At 34.8% G+C, this 23,857-nt stretch overlaps 1 protein-coding gene across 1 annotated transcript in view; it reads right to left on the reverse strand.

The window, feature by feature from the left end:
* PTPRD (protein tyrosine phosphatase, receptor type, D) overlaps positions 1–21,008 on the reverse strand; it is a 300,216-nt gene extending 279,208 nt beyond the window's left edge. Inside the window, exon 1 of the mRNA XM_010001485.1 lies at positions 20,924–21,008. Coding sequence (XP_009999787.1) covers positions 20,924–21,008 — 85 coding nt within the window. The remainder of the gene's footprint in view (positions 1–20,923) is intronic.
* Positions 21,009–23,857: the final 2,849 nt, after the last annotated feature.

Raw genomic sequence — 23,857 nt, forward strand, 5'->3', positions numbered from 1 at the left:
TATAGGCTAATACTACCTTTGATTATAGCTTCCAGGAAAATGCTATGAAACCATACAATTTTGATATTGTAATACCACAAAAACTAGGGTGACATAATTATGGATTTTCTTGTATTCTTAAGACAATTCTTATTGATATCTCAAAATAAAAAAGTCTTCCCAAAGCACAGTTGTAACAGGAAATATAATACATTTAGGGAAATTCCATATCACAAAATACTAGACAAAAACCCGTAAACATAAGGCTGTTCTGGTTTGAGCCAGAATGAAGCTAATTTTATTTGTTCTGATTTTTTTTTTTTTTCCATCAGTGAACTCTCTTTCAAGCAGTATTATATTGTATATTGTGTATATATGATATATATATGTGTATACATTTTTTTTTATCATTAGTATTTAATAAATCTGTCTAGTTTATTTTTCAGTCCAGAACCCTCAAAGCCTCTCTCCTTTCCCTCCCTGGATGGGAGGGGAAGGGATCGAGAGCATTGTTGTTGCCTGTTTGATTGCCAATCCCAAGTCAAACTGTGACAGACTACTTCATGAAAATAAAGAACTTATGAGGCAAGTAGTAAAAAAAAAAAAAAAAAAGAAAGCACTTTTATACAGGCAGCAAAACTTCTGCTTGCTTATGTTCATTTGTTCTTGATACTGGCACCCTATCCTATATATAACAAAGTGTCATTTGCCACATGATCTACAGAGGCTTTATGTCTTTTTGTGCCTTTTTCAAGGGATACTGTCTGGACCTTACCCTTGTTCTCAGGGGAATCTTGACAAAAAGTATTCTAGCAGACTGGCAAGCCAGCTGAAAATAAAGGAACAGAAACAGCAACTTGATATGCAGGCTGCCTTTTTTTTTTTTTTTTTTTTTTTTTTTTTTAAATACATGGCAACCGGGGCTGTTCTCCAAAACCACAAAACTAAGGAATGCATGCCACATCAGCGCAGAGAAGAGATACAAGATCCAGACACCACAGGTTACTTCTGCACCTGTCACTGATCCAAAAGGATGTTAAAAGGCAGAAACTAGAAGATAAATTAGTACATGAAGGCAGTTACAGTTGCCATATCTGAAATGCAATAAAGTAAAACAGGTGACAGAGAACAGAAGGAAAATGTGGCTGATATTACTACCAGCTAACCTCTTTTACATTCTGTGACCTCTTGTAGCACTGACATACCTACTACTCCTCAACATGGCAAAAGGAGAAAAATCACTTATGTGAGTGTTCAGACAATGAGTGTTAAACATAGAAGGGAGCAGACACAGAGAGAAAAGAGAAATAATGACTGAATATACAAAAAATATGCTTCAGGCTGTGAAAAGTAAATTGCTATCAAGAGATGTCATACTAATGCCATATACCACTATTAGAAGTGTTTGCATGACCTCTTAGTAGATTAACTGATTTAATGAAATTAAAAATGTATCTATTCTCTAAAATATATTGCCTACCAAGAATCTTTCATCATTTCAATTATTGTAAATTGTTTTAGTATGTAAATGTACTATTTTTTACTAATGCCTGCATTACTATTTGCAATACTTTTTAATTACTATATCCCTAAAAAACAAAATAGGTTAATGATAAAATAATGATAGAAATAATATGTGGTACTTGAAACATACTAAAGTTTCACTTACTAAAATATTATTTGAAAATATTTCTTCTGCCATGTTGTTGCATGACTTGTGCTTTTTCAGAATATCTGTGAAGTAATTTATTTATGAAGTTGGAATATTAATTATTTTTCGTCCAATCAACTGCTCAATTAATGCAGAGTAATTGCAATGTAATTAAGACTAACTGTAAAAGGATCCCTCATTTTCTTTATGAAACCTACCACTTCAGCTCTATACCTAGAAGACAGATGCTGAACAGCTGTACTAGGACGTCACTAAACCGCATGTGTTGGGAGAAAAGGCTAATTGTTAGACATTTTGACCTACACAACAAAAGAAAAAAACAAAGGAGAAAGGTAGAGAAATTGTAGAAGCTGTATCAAAGTGCTGAATAAACCTGAAAATACTATGAAATGTGTATACTTTGACAGAACTAAAAGGCAGGTTCCTGCTATATTTCTCAAGTTTCAATTCTGTATTTATGTCCTGGATATTTCCTTGAAACATCTTCAACATTCAGACTAGATTTCAATCACAATGCCTCATTCATAAGTCATTTAATCCTATTCTCTATATAGGAAAAAAGTAGTTGCAGCAGATGTCAGGAGGCTATACACAAAGAAAAAGAAAATATATTTAATTTAGTGGTTCCTACCTAGTACTGCAGTAAGGTAATGTCATTATATTAGAATATGAGAAATGCTTTTCAAAAGAGACAGAATTTACACAGTTTGAATATTAAATAACTCAAATGCTCTTTGAAGAAACTCATTCTATAATGCCAACATGTTAGACTGTCAGCATTAACTCATTCTATGAGGATAAGCTGGAAAACAAACCTGCACAAAATTTGGGGATGATTCTATCAGTACGACTACATATGCAAATTTAGCCACCTTAAGACAGTTTCAGTATTACAAAGCAGGAAAGTAACTGATGCAGTATGTAAGATTGCTATAAATCCAAAATGTACAAGAATATTTTTATAATCTATGTGATTTCATACAATAAAGCCTGTACTAGATACATAACCACTAGAATAGTAAAAGACCTTTCCAGTCATCACAAGCCTTGCTTTTCCTAAGGAAAAAAAATAATATGGAAAGTTCTTAAATTATAAACCTATTGCATACATATATTCATATGCATATTGCATATATATTTACCTAAAAAATATTTTTATGGCAATCCTTTAGTATATAAATGGGTGTTAAATATTTTATCTATTCTGCCTTTGACCTCCTTTCTTAATGGGCAACTGTTACTAACATGCACAAATGTTGCATGCACATCTCAGAGTATAAATATCTACATTTTAAAAAAAGCTTGTAATGGATATAAAATATCCTGACTTGCTCATATTAATCTTTTTTCCACCTAAAAATTTGCATTTCCAGCAATTTGACCATTTGGTTATCATAATTTCTTTCTGAACTACTTTCACAGCTTTTGATCCTATCCTAAGTCTTGATTTTATTTATTTACCAGAAGTACTCTTCATGTAATCTAGAATTCTAGTGCTGATCATTCTTAATTCTCTTTTTTAAATGAAAAAAAAATATTATACAAACACTTTCTTTTGCACTCTGGATATCCATTAATTTCTACATCAGATTAACAGAAAAAATGCATGATGAGTAACTAAATGTAAAAGAGAAATATGATTCTTACGGCACAGTATTATTTTCATGTATGCAATTGTGCCAGCATCAAAAAGAAAGAATAATTACTTTTTTTGTTTGGTTGGTTGGTTTTTTGTCATCAGTTCTCAGATTCCTTATGACACGATATAACAGCCAGCCTATACGGATCAAAAGGAGGTTTTGGATTTTTTTTCCATTTAATTACTGTTTCCACAAGGTATGTTTCATCAAGCAATTCCCTTATCGTTTTGCTGTTTTTAAATTCCATTTCTTATAATCACTTCCTCTCTTCACAAATGGAATTACTCAATAATAAGGTTCCACTGCACATAAGACGTCAGCTACTAGTGTCAAAGATGTATTGAGATGTGCTTTTATTATTTGCAACCAGTGAGAGAGAAACTGTCTTCTATTAAAAAGCTTTAGTCACCAATGGACTTCAAATTCCTTTTTAAAACAAACCGGCAATTCAAGCTAACAACAAAAAGATGAAAAAACTATTTTTTTAAACTAATAATTATAGAAATTCAACACCAACACGACACATACAAACATAGATAAGAAGAACTTAACTTTTGGTCCAACTCATTTTAAGCAATCTTTACTACAGAATGGTGTACAATTAAATTAATTACGTTTTGTCACCCATGTTTTAAAACCATTACTCTCTTGTCCAAAACTTAACTAGAAAATCAGGGAAGGAAAAAACGAATGCAGAAAGTATTAATGAAATGCGGTTCAAGACTGAAAATGAACTGAATGAAATTAAAAATTTATTCTGCCTAGCATTAGGAAATGCCACACATTAAGAAATTATATACTAATTTCAAAGAAAATACATGTTTTAATTACACTATTAGAACAAGTTAAAGCAACTAAAAAACGTATTTTGTGCACTCCATTATTTCTACTCATTGAACTCATGGCATATATGGTATATATGAATATATATCACATATATGAAATCATGGCAACCAGCATGGCTTCACTAATAGCAAATCGTGCCTGGCAAAACTGGTGGCCTTTTACGATGAGGTCACAGCATTGGTGGACAAAGGAAAGACCAACTGATGTCATCTACCGAGACTTGTACATAGCATTTGACACAACATCATGGTCTCTAGCTTGGAAAGATAATTCAATGGATACAATCAGTGAGTGACAAAGTGGATGCCTTGCTGCACTGAGAGAACTGTGGTATATGGCTTGATGTCCAAATGGAGAACAGTGACAAATGGCATTCCTCAAGGGTGCCTTCTCAATACCTCCAGGAATGTCATCTCAACCACATCCCTGGGCAGCTTGTAAGCTGTTCCAATGCTTGATGATTATTTTGGTGAATAAATTTTCTTTAATATCCTAGATATCTAGCTTGGAATTAAAGTGCCAGCTTTGTCATACAAGCTTTAGAAATCAACAACAGTCAATGATGAAGTTTTAAAAATATCTCTATTTTGATCCAGTTCTGCTCATCAGTATGAGCTGACCAGTAGTTTGACTAGTACTTGCTAATTTAGTATTAACTGGTACAGTACTTGCTGATCAAAACTACTAGGATTAAATTTTACCCACTAAATTTGGCATGCAGACTCAAAATAGCAATACTGAATATGGACAGGTGAATGTCTAACCTGGTACCATTAAAGCAAATTATTGATCATTCTGTATCCAAAACATTTTTATTGAAATACACATCCACACCCACACAAATACACTAACAAGGAAAATCAATTGTCAAAAAAACATGTCCAGCATTAATTAGCTATAGTCAGCTTGGTATTGTCTTTTATTTTCAGAGGCAACACACATCAGGAAGCAGTTTGTCTAAAATTTCAACCAGTGGACTAGGTTAAGCCCCTCCCAGAGCTGTTCATGTTAGAGGGCTACAGTGCTGTGTGCTGGCTTCATGGCTTTTGACAACACACCACAAATGAAGAGGTGCATGAAGAACTGAAAGGGCAGGTCTTAGGCGATCAAGCAGGAAAGCACTAATCGTTACTGTTTGTTAGCAAAAGATCAGTGCCACTCAATTAATTATTTAACTACTTAGACGAATTAATATAATGAACAACAGCAAGTCTACAATCAATTAGATTTATCCAAATTTTCTGTTTTTAGGATAGGACCCTGAAAACTATATTCTTTTTACAGGTACTTCAAGAGTGAAGGCTGTTAAATTTTAGCAAAATGACGACTCTTAAAATTCTTTGCAGAGGTGAAACATCATTATTTTAACAGAAGAAAAGAACAAAACCAAAACAAACAACAAAAACAAGCTCCCAGAAAAACTGAATACTTGTGTATAATTAACTCTCCTTTGAAAAAGACTCTAGTTTTGATAGACAAAAAATTAGAGTTTGGCATATTTTTTATGAGAGCTCACTCTTTCTTCATTGAAAGTACTGTAAGATCAGCAGAACATAATTCTTGACTGTCTGCTTGTCTAAACATACAACACAGATATAAATGAAAATATCTTTGTCACTTTTTGAAACAGTCTAGTGAAGTAAAAACAGCTTTAAATATGCAAAAACAGAAATAAAGTGAGAAAGCATGTCCATTTGAATGTGAAGAAAGCCAAGACTGCTACTCTTTAAGCTTTATGTTGTAATGCTACTTTGCTGACCTATAATGAGTTTCTGCAATTTAGACGGAATTTCTTTGATGAATTTTTCAGTCTATTACGTCCACATGGCTGCTCCTGCTTTGTTTCTATTTTGTGATCCATAATTGACAACATTTCTGTCCCAGATTCCACTGACAGTTGTGAAAACTGGTGCTTGCTTTTAACATTAAGAGAAGAGTGGAGAAGGTAGCAAGAGAAAGAACAGAAAGGGTAAAAGAAGCATATAGGAAATCTGAATTGCTGACCTAACAGGGTGAGGCTCAGAGGAAAGCACAGCACAGCAGAAAAGCAGACTCACTCTCTGGTGCCGCAGAACATAGAGTAAGCAATGCCTGGTGCAGTTCAGGTGTGGCCTGTTGCTGAACTTTACAGGTGCACAGCAATCCTCCTGCATTCCACCCAGGACAGCAGAAGAGCACTTCCTCACACCTTCTCAAAGCAGAAGACATGCCCTGCTGGCCTCCACCTCCAGTCAGAAATCATTCCAGCTTTTCCTGAAGGAAATTGGGCCAGAGACTGTAAGAGGTATAAACCTCCAATAGCACATATGTAGTGACAGTACACCCATTGCCCTAAAGGAAAGGCAGAACTTGGAGCTGAGCATTCAGACTGTGATGAAAAAGAAGACTGCAGCATCAACACCATTTTTAGACCACAGACCCTGCAATCTTTATGTAACTTGGTGTATTTTGTCAGAAAAATCAAAACACATTATCAGAGGATTCTTGCATACTCTTATAAAAGCTTTTAGATTAGGAGCATTTAGGGAGAAATACTACAGTGGTGAGATTTAAATTATCCTGAAATGCTCTTTACAGTTAAATGGCATTTGTGATTCCGTTTTTTATTCACTTTTAAATTATTACTATGTGAACTGTCTTTTCTGCACTACGTGTGTTCTAAAGAGAAATGAAATGTTTTAAAGGAAGAAACTCCCTCCGGAATAAAAGTAATAGCATAATGTATTTATCTTCAATAAACCCGTAGTGTTTTGATCAGAAATTAACATCACTGAAATACTTCCATAGAGCTGGGACTTGATATGTTTCCTAAAACTCCAATCTCAAAGCATTTCAGCATAATGACTCATTATATGGTATGAGACATTACCTTTGTATTTTTCTGAACTAGTTCTTGGAAACAAATTACAGCCTTCTAAAATGATCAGTCTTGTGGACACTGGAGATCTCAGTGACTGTACAGTCAAATTTCCTAGCAGTATTCTCCAAAACAGCAAAGAGTGCTTGCCTACCTTATTAACTTCTTTTTCCTCAATTGAAAATCTGAAAGCTATTTAGATTTACCTGTAATGTCTGAATATACTGGTTAAGACAAAGTACTATAAAAAAGGAATATTAATTTCTTACAAGTTAGCTTCAGATAGGGTGCCATGGTGATAATAATAAATTTTTTAAAAAGACGCTGAAGACTTGGCAGATCTCCCCAATATCAGAAACAAATACTTATTAGCACAGAGCAACATCAATTCTTCCTCAAAGAAGTGCATATATTAGAGAGGAACCAATAGAGAATTACTGGTCTTTACATCTGAGGAGAAAAGATGATTTGGTGCATTCCAGACAAAAGGTGGGCTTTTCTGTCTATTGACAAGGTAAACTACTTAAGGCATCTTGATGCACTTGGGAGTCTGAAAATAATTTGGATAGGAAGATCTAATATATTAACATAACTAAAATCTACAAATTTACCCTCATATTCCAAACTTTGTATTTGAAAATCAGAGAAACAAATTCATTGTCAAGTTTATTTACATTTATATATTCATATGTATAGGAGGAAGGAAAATAAAATAGAAAATTGAAATAGCACTGGAAATGTGTTTATTATTTTTAACTATAAGTCATATAGATATGAGAAGAAATGCTCTTCTTTCGTTTTCTTTTCTTTGATTTTCTTTGATTTATCTATTTGTTTATTTATTTATTTATTTATTTTCCATCCTGCACTTGGTACACATGCCAGAAAGGCTCAAGGATCAGGTTTATTGAGACTTCAGTTGTCATTCAGCTGCCTATACATCAGGTGTCTAAATTGATATCAATCATGAATTGCCACAGATACTCAGGTGCTTTTCTCAAGACACCAGATGAGTTCCTGCTTTTTGTAGATCCTGATTTACTGTTGAATACTGCATAGATGAGAAAAATTTTCAAAAGACTTTCTGCTATAGGGAAATCTCACACATTTTTCAAGTAAATCTAGAAGCTATTTTTAACATACTTACGTTACCCACACCATTATGCTTAGGAGTCTCCAAAGCACTTCATTCACTGTACTATTTTTAGAAGTCTATAATTCATGAGTAAAAGCCAATGTTAAGTTGCTAAGCAGAATGCAAATCATCAACCTAAGACAATCATGTTTTGTTAACAAAGAGGTAATGAGTAGAAATTAAACCTTAAAAAAACCACTTCTAGTTTTTGTTTCTATCTAGACTGGAGGCACTTGTGAAAAGTTAAGAATAATACCTTTCCAATATAATGAGAAAAAGCAAGTAATTTTTTATGCATTATTAAATAATATAACTTACAAGATTCAACAAAACCTCAGACATTAGAAGCAAGCAGGAATACCCTCATCATACAACCAACTTTTACAAAATTTCAGCAATGGAATTTGCGATTTTAGGTCTGCATTAATGAAACAGCATACATTGCTGCAGTTCTTTATATGGGAGACTGATAAAAAATTTACTTCATGAAGGTCAGAATATAAGGAGACAAAAAAAAGGAACTATATACCATTCCCATTTTTAAGGAAATCCTTATCTGCTTGATTTTTTTTATTTTTATTTTTATTAATGCATACACCTTTAGATGCTACAACCTTTGTATCACTTTCATCAGACCACAGATATTGAAAAAGGTCAGTGGACATGACACACTTCTTCATATGAACAGTGTGTCTGAAGACAAAGAGTTACAAAAAAAAAAAGGTGATTAGTATTTTCCACTAGACATTGTATGTGTATTTCCGAATGAAAGTCCCCAAAAATGCCCTATTGAGTCACTTCAACTCTGCACACTGTGCTAGGATGTCTCCAGTTCAGACTCAGTAGTATCTTCTTGAGATTTGTACATCAGACTGTATGCAAGGTGTGACTAAACTAAGATTTATATAATATCCAATGATCTCCTCCGTTCCTTTATTTCCTCATTATTATTATTATTAATTATTTATAGATCGAAAACTGGTTCTGTCTTTTACAGTAAAAAAAGACAAATGGATTTTCTTCACCACTTTCATAGAGAGTCTGGAATCTTATTTAGTGTTTATAAAATGCATCAAAGCTTAATCTGAAAATATTAGGTACAGAGTAGCAAATTGTGATTTAAGTAGTGTGTTCCAATAGGTACAATGTAATTGTTCAGAATTAGCTTCTAGATTATTGTTAAATTCTTCTTGAACTTACTACAGAAAATTCTCTATTGCAACCTCTGTTCTCTGTACAGGTAAATATGACTACATCATCTGAACAGTAACCTTGTTTCTAAACAAACTTAACTTTCACAAAAGATAATAAAGCATATTCTCAGACTTGAATACACATTTTATTCTTCCCTGCAATTTATCCTGTTTTTCAGCACACTTTTCTGAATGAGAAATCAACACTACATTTGCACTGCATTATGAGCCTCATTAGACCCATATATGTAGGGTTGATTTGCCTTCCTACTCACATTCATTCTACCCTTGCCTTTCAATCAAAAGACAACGCTAGACCCTACTATGTCATCATAAGGGATTTTTTTTTTTTTTTCACAAATAGCTTCCTGTTTATTTTCAAAATCATTACTTTTAAAGCTACCACTCTCTCTTCTCAACCGCAGGTTTTTTTGTATGCTCTTTTTTTTTTTCATTTTTAGCTGTTTAGCTTTGCATTTGTTGGTGTTAAAATGTGTGCTTTTTCACTAGAACAAGAGACCAAGTGACTATTTCTCTCTTCAATCCAGATACCACCTGCCAATGTTCTCAACAGTCTTTTTGTAGATTTTTCTAAAGCGTATGTAAAATTCTTGGAGGGAAAAAATGTCCTAGATCAGACTTTCCTGAAAATGCCCATATATAATTAACCCTTGTTGGCAAGATAACTTTATCATCAGTTTTCCTTGTCACTTCTTCATCCTTCTTCACATTTGTATGTGCAGGGAAAAAAAAAATAATAAAAAAAACCTACAGTAGTGGAGCCTCCCTTCCATCCATAAACAGCAACTGAGGTGGAAAGCACAGAGAGCTTTAAAAATCAATAGTAACTAAAAAATTAGCTTCTTCAGGAAAAATTAGAACAAAGACATTATCAAGGTTAAGTTTCATTGAAACATTTAGTTAAGCAATACATTTTAAACATCTATTGAAAGTTCTATTGAACTTCTCTCCTGAACAATAGTCTCACTGGGAAAAGGCTCTGAAAATTTATTTTTAGCAAGGAAATTGAGAATGTGGTATGCATGGTGAAATTCTGTTTATTTGCACAGCAAGACTATGTCCAAAGTGCTGTTTACAGCCATGCCCCAGAATTTATTGTAAACAGAAATGACAATTTCCCACATAGTTGCACTCATCTTGCCTAAGTAATTTCAACTTAGAGTTTTCTTTTAACAGTTCAGATATATATCTTGCATTTATTCTTCTTACAACATGTACATTTCAGTCTTGTATAATTCAGGGAAAGAAACAGTAGCGATTTACACATGACTGTGTCTTTAAACCTACTCTACAGCAATTTAAAGTCAAGTTGTAACTTCATTTTTCAGATTACTACCTTAAGAAAAAGGAATCAGTCAAACTAATTTAGTTTGCACCACAGGAAAAAAAAAAAAAAAGAATCATTAAAAATTGTGCATGTTCCTTTGAAAGATTTAAACTAAAAATTACTTCCTTAATTATTTTTACTTGATACCACTTCAACCAGAGTCTATTTAAGACAGAAAGAACACATACATTAGTCATTTAGGGAAGAGGCAGTTTCCTTAAATACAGGAATAATAAATACATGTGAAAACAAGAGTGAATGTTGATTGTCCTATATATTTTCAATTTTTTAATACATTTTATTTGCTAAAGCTGTTGTTAGAAATTCACTGATGAAAGAAATACCACCAATCAATATTTAATCTCAATTTCAGGCACTTAGGGTTAAAATTCAGATAAGGAATCAAAATATTACAAACCACTACAGCATTGTTGTGCTTTGTGAATACAACCTAAAAAAATCTGAAATTTTTAGACTGCTGTTTCTCTTTCCTTTTCCCCTAAGAATTGCTCCCATATTAAGACTATGCATATACATCCAGTAGACTTGTAAAGTTTGTAGATGTGTTCTTAAGCAATCTATCAAACAGACACTTTGGAATTCCATGTCAGTTCTGACATGGGAATATTAATGACTCCTTTGTCTGCTAGTGGTCATTACTGATACTGCAGGGAATTGCATATTGTGAGATAGCTACCCTTACTTAAGCTTCTCCAGAAACACTTTCTGTTAACAGCATTAATTTCAATAACGTGGTTTTGTCCAGCCCTGTTGGGCCATTAAAACGGCTCCCTTGTCTAGATTTCTCAAGTGTCTGGAAAGACTGGAGACCACTGCAGATATTTTAAAGATGTAGGGCCTTTATATTTCAGAAGACTTCATTGCCTCTACAGTCAGCCACAAGCAATGCTGACAGGGCTCAAAGGCTTCTCAGAACTCCAGGGCTTGTGACAGAGCTCTGTTCAGCACTCCCCTTTTGAGAGGTAGGGGCTTACAACTGCCTAAAATAATAGCAGCTGTGAAACAGACACAGAAGCAACCTTCAGAGTTGCAGAAGTAAACTTACAAAACCGTTTGAAAGACCCATTCTGCGGTTGTTCAATTTATTCTGTCTTTCAAAGTGGTGGTGACCTATATATAATTTTGAATCTACACTTTACAGAATACACACAGATCTTTTGTTGATGTTAAATTTTGAAATGTTTTGTTATTTATAGACTTGGAGATAAACCTAAAACTTCCTTAAAAACTCTCCTGATTGGAAACTATGTTCCCCAACAAGTTCTCATTTGTGCTTTTAATAGCGGGTAATTGAAAGCAAGTTAAGCAGACACGGTGGTAATTATGCCTATACTTGGAATTAAATTTGCTTTAACATAAAGACTTGAAAAATAAAGGTTGGATAAATGCTGGTTTATGCGAACATCCACATTAGCTGCAGTTTCTGTGACTAAGTCAGTATGTTTGGAACGATCTCATGTTTTTACTCCCTCTGAATCTCCATCTCAACTATCAAATATATTTCAAAGCCTTCACTTCACTGCAGAGCAAAACTAATACATCTACGAAGGTTTGGTATACTTCCACTTTTCTCTGAGACTATAACTTTCTAGAACTGATGGGTGATTTACTTGATGTATTTTAATATCTTATTTAATGAATGCAAACAAATTAACTCTTGCAATACTATATACTATTTTTTATTAAATTAACTGGAAAATGGCTTCTGGTTGAACTGCAGAGATTATATAAAAAATCCTGAAAAAAGAATACAAAACAAAATCAAAAGCTATTTTTTTTTCAGGAAAGGCAGTTTGCATTCAAACTCTCCTGCATACAACACCATTAATAAAAGAAATAGCAGGATTTAAAAAAGGGCTATATCTTACACAAAATGGATCCTATGAGCACTAAGATGTAAAGATAGATGATACTGAAAAAATTACCAATAAAGAACAGAGAGATTGTATCTTTTGATTTTACAATTCTTGCTACTGCTTATAATTGAAAACAGTAATTTAAATAATCCCTTTAAAGATGTCAGATCTTAAATCTAAATCTAATATGACAGAAATCTATTCCTAGTTACCAAAGGCACACATTCAAAAAAGTAAATAATTTCCATGTTCAGCTTGCCCACATATCATGCTTATGAAGCTATTCTAGAATTGGATTTTTTTAGAGTAAACCATATATGTCCAGTTGCAAGATTTATTATAAATACTTTATGTAAGTTATTCAGAAGATCTATTTCGGTTAGTTTAGTGTTATAGACAAATGCTTAGAAACAAAAATATCCATGTTTACTGCATGAATGCATTTCAACTTGTCAAAGAACATGAAAAAATGTAAAGAGGAAGAATGGTATTAGCAGGGAAAAACAGGTGTTCTTTAAGAAATCTATGAGGGAATTAAATAGAAAAAATAAAAATAAATACATAAAACCAGCAGACTTACGGTTGATTTCACCAATACCATTTAACTGTCTCTAGGACCTATTTAAACAACAATTTGTCTCAATCAGCCCAACATTCATTAAAAGTAATCACTCTCTTGTCAGCACTAAGTTTTAGCCCTTCCTGATCCTGGTGTAGAGAAGATTGTGAAGACTTTTTTACTAGAGAGCATGATGCTAACTGATACATATGCAACAGGAGGCGAAGAGTGAATTAAGCATTATTCATATATCAAAAAATTGGGAAAGAAGCAATATACAAAAAAATATGTACTTCTGTTTGTCTCTTTGCAGTCAGCTGTAACCAATTCTAGTGAATGAAAACAATTGCAGATTTTCTTCTGAAAAAGCATCTCAAAAAAAGCAACAAAAGAAAAATGTCAGAGCAGAAACTATGTAACCAAAAATGAAGATAAATAATTAAACAGTCAAAATAACTGGATACAGTGGAGAACTTGGGAGTGCTAGTGACAAGGCCTTTCTCAGAGTGGCAAAGAAAAAGGCTGTATTCTGTGAGAACTGATTTAATTATTAAAAAGCAAGATGCTGAATATATGCAGAAAATTATTGTATTCTATTAATACAAACTAAGCTCCTGAATTTCAAAAACTAGGATACTAAGAAAGACCAGGAATAACTATTTTAAAAGCACTTATAAATTTTACATATCTCATTGAGCTCAGTGATTACCTTTACACTGAGTCATTATAGAGGGCAGCAAGAGACAATAACATACCATAATCTATAATTTGAAAAAAAATCTGTTACATAAGAATCTGACACATAATTCTCGTTATCAAACAGATAAACCTATAGAAAGCTTCTAGTTAGTTACTATTCCACCAGCTCATACAGAAAAAAATGAAAAAAAACAGTGCTTTTCTAATGGCAAACAATGTGATATTACTAATTTCTCAGTAGATGTAGATAAGCATTTTCCCAATATAGTTGTAATCTACACCACTGAGAACAAGGCAGCCAATGATAAACACTAGGAACTAGTAGACACTGTCTTTCTATAAACAAGAAGGCTAAAGAAGTATCTTCCCTCAATGAACTCTGTAGCATCCTCTCAAAGTGTGCATAGAAGCTAGAAATACCAACTAAAACCCCACCATATTCCTCATTATTTTTCATTTCTTATACTTACAATTAACACTTCATTTTACCAGCAAAAAAAAGGTATAAAAACAAAGGTAATATTCTCACCATAATTCAAGAATAAATTTAGCTTCTGGATTAACAGTAAGAATCAATTTTTGGTTGCACATGTAAGGGGCATGGCACATACATCCTGTTTAGTAAGGAAGGGGTTTTTGGCATTTTCATCCTTTACCCCCCTTTGAGAGGTGGCCACAGGAGAGTTTATCAGCCTGTGCCAACACAATTCAGAATCTGGGGTCTTTCACAATGATGAAGATAAACAAACATGCTTCATTCCCTCCCTCAGCTGTGAGGGCAGTATGTAAACAGAAAAGAAGTACTAAGAGGTACTAAGGACTACCACTGGGAACTTCTTGAAAAGCATGAAGCATGCTTGCTACTTGGATCCCATTCATAGTGATTTCACAGTGCATTCAGAAGAGCGCGAGTTCCATGTCCACTTGCAATTACTCTGGATAGAACACTACGGCAACAGATGGATAGAACAGATATAGAAATTGTTAGAATACTGTGCAATGTCATTGTATGTCCTCTGTACAGCCTTGGTGCTAACAATTAAAAAATTATGAAAAAAAAATAAGGAAAAAAAATAGAAGGAATAGCTGTTCCATGGTAAACCACAAAAAAAAAAAAAAAAAAAAAGACAAAAAATTTGTCCTCTTTATCTCATCTTCTGTGTCCTTTCTCCATTAAGAAGAAATAACTGTGAAGTTCAAGAACGTCTGGCATCCTTTTACAAAGAGCTGTTCAAACAGGAGCAGCCTTTGCAAGAGTGGAGGGCAGACCAACTCCAGCACAGCAGGAACTTTCTTCAGGTACTCAGGAAATCCAGAAGAAGACCTAGTCGTATAATAAGAAAACGTACTTTTCTGTGTGGCTGCACAGAGAAGTCTCACTGATCATGTGTTAACACTCAGCCCATAAAAAAACTGCATCTGTGGAAATTCAGCATATCTTCCAAATTAACAAAGTGCTGTGTGTAAGAGTAAAATGTTACTGTGACACTTGAGCTTCCGTTTCAGATTGATAAAAGAGAAAATCATTAATTTACAACTCACAGCATTAATGCAATGTTATGCGGAGCAATATAAACCCATAAAAGGTGAACAGTTTAATTAATATATTATAAAATATATGATTTACATATACATATATAAACATTTATGTAACTTTAAAGCCTGTGCATATTAATTACCTCACAATCATAGTAATTTTAATCTCACAGGTTAAGAGACAGAGGAAAATACTGTATGGTTTTCAGCTCTATATAATTAAGGGAATTAAATAATCAAATCTGAGTGGAATACAGGAGACATCTTGTTGACATCTAGCTATCACAAGCCCCTTTGGTTTGTGTTAGGTGTGTCACAACCTTCTGGTTTAAATTTCAAGCAAGTCAGTGTAAGTGAACAAAGTCTTGATTCAGATTTTTCTCTTTTCTTTCAAATACATTTCCTTCCATAGTTCCTTGGAAAGAAAAGGAAGGAAAGGATGTATGAAGCTGTAAAAATCAGTTTCAGCTTTAAAGTTGATCTTGCAAAAAAGGATTATGTTAATTTACACAAATTGTGTGCATTTATACAATTTCTCAGTCATGCCTTTTATTACTAATAAGCAGAAGATAAAACTAATGTGTAAAAAGAAGCCTTTTTCCCATAAAATCCTCCTACAAGACATGCCAAGGCACATGGAGGACAAGGAGGTGATTTAAGACAGCCAGCATGGCTTTACCAGGGGCAAATCCTGCCTGACCAATCTAGTGGCTTTCTACAATTAAGTGACTACATCAGTTGACCAGGGAAAAGCAGTGGATGTCATCTATCTGGACTTCTGCAAGGCCTTTGACATGGTCCCCCACAACATCCTTCTCACTAAATTGGAGAGATATGGGTTTCATGGGTGGACTGTTCAGTGGATAAGGAATTGGCTGGATGGTCACATCCAGACAGTAGTGGTCAATGGCTCTAAGTCCAGATGGAAACCAGTGACAAGTGGTGTCTCTCAGGGGTCACTGCTGGGGCCAGTGTTGTTTAGCATCTTCATCAACAATATTGAGAGCACCCTCAGCAAGTTTTCTGATGACGCCAAGCTGGGTGGTGCAGTCGACATGCAGAGGGATGGGATGCCATCCAGAGGTACCTGGACAAGTTAGAGAAATGGGCCCAGGTGAAACTCGTGAGGTTCAACAAGGCCAAGTGCAGGGTCTTGCACCTGGGTCCAGGTAACCCAACATATGAATACAGGGTGGGGAGGTCACACTTGAGAGCAGCCCTGTGGAAAAGCACATGGAGTTACTAGTGGATCAAAAGCTGGACATGAGCCACCAATGTGCAATTGCAGCCCAGAAGGCCAACTCCATCCTGGGCTGTACCAAAAGAAGTGTGGCGAGCGGATCGAGAGAGGTGATTCTGCCCCTCTACTCTGCCCTGGTGAGACCTCACCTGGAATATTGAATCCAGCTCTGGTGCCCCCAGCACAAGAAAGATGTGAACCTGTTGGAACGTGTCCAGAGAAGGGACACAAAAATGATCCAAGGACTGGAGCACCTCTTTTATGAGGATAGCCTGAGGGATTTGGGGTTGTTCAGCCTTAAGAAGAGAAGGCTCTAGGGGAACCCTATAGTGGCCTTCCAGTACCTGAAGTGGGCCTACAGAAAAGCTGGAGAGGATCTTTTTATAGGGGCTTGCAGTGAGAGGACAAGGGGTAATGGTTGTAAACTGAAAGAATAGAGATATATGTTCGAGGTCAGGTGGAAAATTTTCAGTGTAAGGGTGGTGAGATACTGGAACAGGCTGCCCAGAGATACTGTGGGGGCTCCATCCCTGGAAGTGTTAAAGGAAAAGTTGGATGGGGCTCTGAGCAGCCTGTTCTAGTGGGACGTGTCCTTGCCCATGCAGGGGAGCTGAAACTCTATGATCTTTAAGGTCCCTTTCAACTCCAAACATTCTGTGAAAAATAAGAGCTAGCCAGATTAGATAAAAAAACCCTGACTATTTAAAGAGACCATTTTATATTCACCTAGTCCATGTAAGTATTCCTGCATTCACAGTACCACAACCCACATGGCAAAAATGCTCAACTACAAAAAACAGGAAAGACCAACAGAAATAGACCTTTCAAAATTCTAAACAAGTCAATACTATTTTTAAATTATCAGGTGAGAAGCTACACGTATGTTCTTAGAAAGTTATGTTATCAAACTCTATTTTCCCCTTCAGAAACAATAGAAACATTAAAACCAAACATACCTCACCTATAACTTGTTAGCATAATTGTCTGCCGACTCATAGTACATAGCACAAATGAGTGTGTCTTACAGCATTCTTGTTTTGGGGGTTTTTTTGTTTGTTTGTTTGTTTGTTTTAAATATATAGTTCTGGAAATTATTATTCCATCATGCTCTAGTTCCAAGTTTCTAACAGCAATCTCATATATTCTCAGTTGGATCTTTCTAATATTTTATCTTTTTTTTTTTTTAATATTACTGTTTTTTTTTTAATCCATGAGCATTTTTAAATTGTCCTTTCTTTTCTCATATTGTCTAATAACAACAAGATGCAATAAATATTAAGTAATAATCATACATGATATTGCAACATTATAAATCCCTCCAACAAGATAACCTAATGTATCTTTGGCTATTCTCTGTTCGTGTTACTCTATCTAGTAATACCTACTAACTACAAAGAAAAATACACAAAATAATAGAGGATTATTTTATGTGAGTTCCTCCAGCACAAAATTCAACTGATTCGTGCATTTGTAAAAGACGATCAGTGGTATTAAGGATGAGTTCTTTCCAACTTCTGTTAAAAGCACTCCTGACATCTTAATCCATTAACATAATCACATGAAAGTATTAATAATCACATAATATGAAAGTATGGTATAAACTAATAGAATAGAAAGAAACCCAAGTAATATATCTGTTATCTTTAAGAGAACTTTGCTTTGTTCTCCAGTCAAGATAGTTCACTAGTGATGTCAGTTATTAATTAAACTAAGTAAAATCTGGGGAAAAAATCACATTTGGAAAAAAAATCACATAATAGAGGACATAAGGGACATGCAGAATAAAAACAGGGCCTAGATAACAGTGTAACAGTAAGAATTGAACAAAACCAGAATTCAGTTAGGGAAAAACACACCCCATGCAGTCAACAGCCCAGCCTGGAGACAGGCCTGCAGGACAGAGGAAACAGAGGGGAAGGAGCACTGCCCTCAGCTTGTCTTGGTTCTAGCCTTCAGCACTGGGGAAAAACTTTAAGTAATTGGGTTCACCATATTAATTAGCTAGTAACATAGACACCTTCACACCCACAGGCTAGAGAGAACCCTGCTAACAACAAGCCCCTCAAGCACACACAGTGGATTTCTTGAGCATTGGTACTTTAAATGGAAGTGAGGAATGAGTTGACCAATCATGTGTGCTGGTGATAAAGTAATGTTAAGAGATAAAGTTCTTTCTCATGTTTTTGGGTATAAAAGTAGCACTTGTGCTTTGGGAAGCTCAACTTGCTTTGTAGAATACCACCTTACTCTTCTGTGCAGAAATGGATATTAAAGCAAATATCTTGACTCTGTGGACTGACTTTTTGCTCACTAGGTAGCGGACCACACTACAGGGACAATACTAGTCCTGTAAATAATATGATTCTTAAGAATCTGTCTTTGAAAACACCACTTAACCACTATTACTTAATATTAATATTTATTAATACATATTTTTTATCTTCCTGGTTTCTTTTAAGACTGCATCTTGTTGTTTGAGAATGACTCATACAAAAATATTATATTTGTGCATCTTACGACCTTTACTTTGCATGTGACATTCCCTAAGTTTCTAGCAACATCATGAAGTCCTCCTAGCCTTAGCCAGCAAAGACTAAAAGCTGACTTCTATTTTGTTTCATTTTATTTAAAATAAAAGAAAGAATTAAAATTGTAATACAGCAGATTCAGAAAAACAAATCTGGAAACTCCCTTAAAAGCCATATTAGGACACCAGCCAATTTTGAAGTAAACTCCATGCTAACCTTCAGAAAAACTTATGTCTTCCCCACAGAGAATGATGATGAAAGAGGGAACCTTTGTTCAATGCAACATGCTCACAGAAACTATGTACCTTTCTTTCACAGGTACAACACCAACAAAGGAGTTTCTGTGGTTTGACCGTCCTGCAAACTGATAGAAAATTTGTCTTACCAAAAACCACAATTTGCCCTCAAGAAGTTGGACATTCCATTAGCTGAAGCAGAAAAAGTAAACCAGATTTTTAAAATCTGTGTTTGTTAAACACAGGATTTACTTTTAGAATATGTGGTACACTACAACTGCAGAAACACCCAGCATATGGGCCCACTTGCCAATCAATTATTTGCTGGCTAAAGTGTTAAAATGTCCTTGGCTTCAGCTTAGACACAATGATCCCAGCTGGTCATTATCTACCTGGAAAGAGGCCAAAGAATCTCAGCTGTCAGTACTGGACAAACATATATGTTTTGTCCTTTTCTTCTTTTTTCATTTTTTTTCACTTTTTGTAGAGCTACAGTTGAAAGAAATAGATTTTATTGCACATTAAAGTAGAAGGATTTTGTATCTCTTTCAGTGTTGTAATTTAGTATATGTAGAGTGCAGGTGATAAGTGGAGTGATAAGGAACTCTTCAATACGCATTTACTGAAAACTGATTTATCCAACCTTACTGACACTGCTTTAATTCTTGTGTGTTTCTACTTTATTCAACTGCTTCTTTGTCTTACACAGATGTGTAGAAAAACAGTCGCCTTCAAAAGTCAGAACTGGAACAAAGTTATTGATTATGTATCTGCACAGAGTCAGGAAGATTAAACAGGAAAATATGCCTCAAGCAAGTGAATATTAACATTCAACTTGCAGGTAACAATTCAGCTTGTAGTAAATCTGCATGTCAATAAGTGGAAAGCAAATGTTTTTTCTCATTTGTACAATACTTCTCCAAGAAGATACAGGACAGCTGGGAGAAGGAACACATATAACAAGGCAGACCTAATTATTTCTTAATTAAAAAGCAATTTCCCCCCAGTACAAGTAAACTTAGGTGCCTTTCCTCAATGGATCGTCACACATTTTGGCCAGCCACTGAGTTGTCAGTTCTGCTTGATTTGTTTGGATACTGTAGTCTGCAACAGCTGTCGGAAATAATACATTATAACAGCTGTTGTGATAGTTACAAATGCCAAAATTTTAATTGGACTGGATATTAACTGGGAGGTGGTGTCTTTTCATTTTTTCAAGAAAAAAATTTTTTACACCTTATTCAAGAAAGAAATCTTCAAAGAATGACAGATGCCTTTAAGGGATTTGACCAACGTCTGGTAAGAAAGGTCGTCTTTGTTTTGGCTATACAACTTTGTGGCAATTTTCTCTACCATCTGTGCAGGAACTGTTAGTTGCTTAAGAAAATAGTCATCAAAACTAAAAACAGTAAGAAATATATACCTTTCACAAATACTAGCTGTGTTCCAGAAAGGACCTTGCAGTGTTTTAAGAATTACTCCAAAGGAGACTTATTCTAAAACACTTAATGACCACCAGCTGAAAACAATATGGTTCATCATGGCCAAGACCTAAGCAAAAATTAGTAATAAGCTTACTTTCAGCATCAGCACAGAGTAGCAAGCACAGAAGCACCACCATTGGCCTGACTATGTGCATCATCCCAAACTTTGGCACCAGCATGCTTTGGCAGCCTTGCTCTCACTGGCTTAGAAGCCACCACGAGTCTGTCCGGTCTGAAATTTCAGATGAAGTATTTTCAGAGCCTGTGAAACAGATAAGAAGAAGATAAAAATACAGTTAGAGTAGGGCAGAGTTTTCTCTTTTGTTCTAAACAATCACAATTTGAGGCATAACAATTTTAAAAGACAGTAAGGTATGAAAGAAAGAAAATAAAACACCATTAATTTCAGGCTGCTGACACATATTAGAGTATTCAAGGTATGGTGTATGTTAGCACTGTTGCAACATATTTCTCAGTGCATCTTTTTTACTATAATCAAGCATCTGTCACACAGTGCATCTTTTCTTGTGTTTAACAGCAACTTCTGAATCACAAGAACTGTAATTGTTAATGAAGTTTAAGTATAATGCACCACTGGATTACTGATGTTGCAAGAAGGAAATCAAAGTGGGTTCAAGAAACAGAATAAAAAGTCCACCTGCAAGCAAGATACCAGGAGCTGATGCCCTGCCATCTGGTAAGAGTAATACAGCAAAATCTGCTGTGAGATGTTCTTAAAAACTAGATGTCAAATGCTAGAACACTGCATATTTTAACTACTCTCAATTTTTATTATTTTTTTTTTTTGTAATTTCCTGTACATATCTAAATTATGTCTAACAGAAAACCAGAAATTCAGTACTGAATGAAAGGCTGAGATTCTGATTGAATCCACCTAATTTATTTATTATGATGTGTAACTGATTGTGATACTCTGGGAGCATTACAGCTCAGGTATCTGGCTTAAAAAAAAGCTGTGTCTCATTCTTGTCCAAATTTATCATTAACTGGGCAAGAATAGAAATTAAGAAACATAAAAACGTTTCTCCCTTTCACACAGATATCCCCAAATAGCCTGATGTTGTCACTAAAATAACACTAAAATGTAATTTTACTTTCTGAGGGTCTGCAACTTATAAACCACATGAGGGGTTTCCAAGCAGTAAAGGTAAAAACAAGAAAAATAATACAAATTACCATTCCACTAGGAAGTTCTTACAGATCTGTAGGTACCAAAAGAGCATTTTTTATAGTATAGTGCAATACTTAAAGAATCTGGTCAAGGAAGACAAGACATGAGCAGCTGTTAGAAATCTACGACTGCTATGAATCTGTTTTGTAAAAATGTCTTTTTAATCTGCTACTGACATCAAAAACACAAACCTTCACTGGCAAAGTGCTGAAGGCACCAGTTCCCACCACCTTTTATCACTACCATCTCCCTGCCAACATTCCTAATGACAGCAAAGTCCACTAGATATCAGTCCTGTTGGACTTAATTTGCAAGCATATCAGAGCCAACACTATCACAAAGATGGCGATGTACAAGATACACTTTCAAGGAAGATATGGTTTTGATTTTTCTAATTCTAGACTGCAGGAGTTACAAAGGAGTCCTTAACTATCTCCAAAGGCAGCCCACTTGAGGACAAAACTTCATCATTTTATTGACACAGAAACTAGCTGACGTGTGAACGTGAATGGCAGAAATGTGATGGGCACTAAGATTTGTGTCTGAACCACAAATTGTTCCTGTTAGCAGAGGAAGAAGTGAAGAGGCAACAACACTGATAATCACAGGAACAGAGTATAGGAAAAAAAAAAAAAAAGTGACCACGAGAGTGCATGTTTTATAAAACTTCTTAAATTGGTGTTTTAATACATTCCAAATGTTCCAACCAAAATATAAAATGTAGTATCTAACAGAAACAATTTTTACTATCTGCTTGGAGAAAAAAAGAATTTTAAAAATCTCATTATCTTGATATATAATGTATTTATCCTCTAAAAGCTGTCTGCAAGCTAAAGGATGAATCACAAAATATAGCAAAGAAAATGCAGAGATTTATTTTTTTTTCTAAGTAAAAACTCCGTGTAATTCTTTCACTCTAAATGCACATACAAGCATTTAGAGATACTGCACTCATTGTCCCTGCTTTGAAGGTGACATTCATTATCACAAGGATCTCAGCACTCTCTTTGCTGTTTCCAAGTGTCATTATCAGCTAACCTTATAAATATACTAATATTTCCAGTAGACCCTTTGCCTGTTATTTGTTTTCTTCACCTGCCTGTGTTTCCATAGCTAACTTCTTGTATTTTAGTTCAAGTATACAAAAGTGCTTAAATAAGAATGGCAGTTTGCTCTATTTTCTTTCAAGTGAGGTAAAGATGAACGGTTAGTGGAGTCATGCAGATATTGGGATGATGACACTAGAGAGAAGCAATCCAAAACACAATCAGGTGCTATCAAGGTTCTCCATACAAGTCTGCCTCAACTTTACCTACAAAAAAACAGCTTCAGCCAGGTACTCTGCTACTGACACTTGTACCAATCTCAAGATTTATAATTATCTGGTGTGTAGGTCTACACTTGGCTTAATTTTTAAAATGAACATGGAGATGCAATTCCTTACAACTATTAAATGCAATTACAGAACAAGTCTTAATTTCCGAGTCAAGCCATCTTCATAATTCCAAAGTAAATTGTCTGCTAATTCTTAAATGAAGTAGTTTCATCCCTTTTCTGTTTCATCTGGACAACAGTTTGTTACATCCAGAGTGTGGTACCAGACAGTGAAAAAACAAACATCATTTGCAGCACTAGGTTATACTCTTTCTCAGAGGGCCAACATTTGTCCCACAGAATTAATCGAGAGTGAGATACTCTCTAAGCAGACTGTTACAATAGATTCACTACACCAGTGCAGAAAGATGGGGCTTCTCCTTGGTAGAAAACTCATCATTTTAGCTACAGAAAGATCAACAGATAAAAAAAAAAAAAAAAAAAAAAACCTCCCCCTTTGTG

The sequence above is a fragment of the Chaetura pelagica genome, unplaced genomic scaffold, assembly GCF_000747805.2.
Source record: "Chaetura pelagica isolate M959 unplaced genomic scaffold, ChaPel_1.0 scaffold327, whole genome shotgun sequence".
NCBI classification, from domain to species: domain Eukaryota; kingdom Metazoa; phylum Chordata; class Aves; order Apodiformes; family Apodidae; genus Chaetura; species Chaetura pelagica.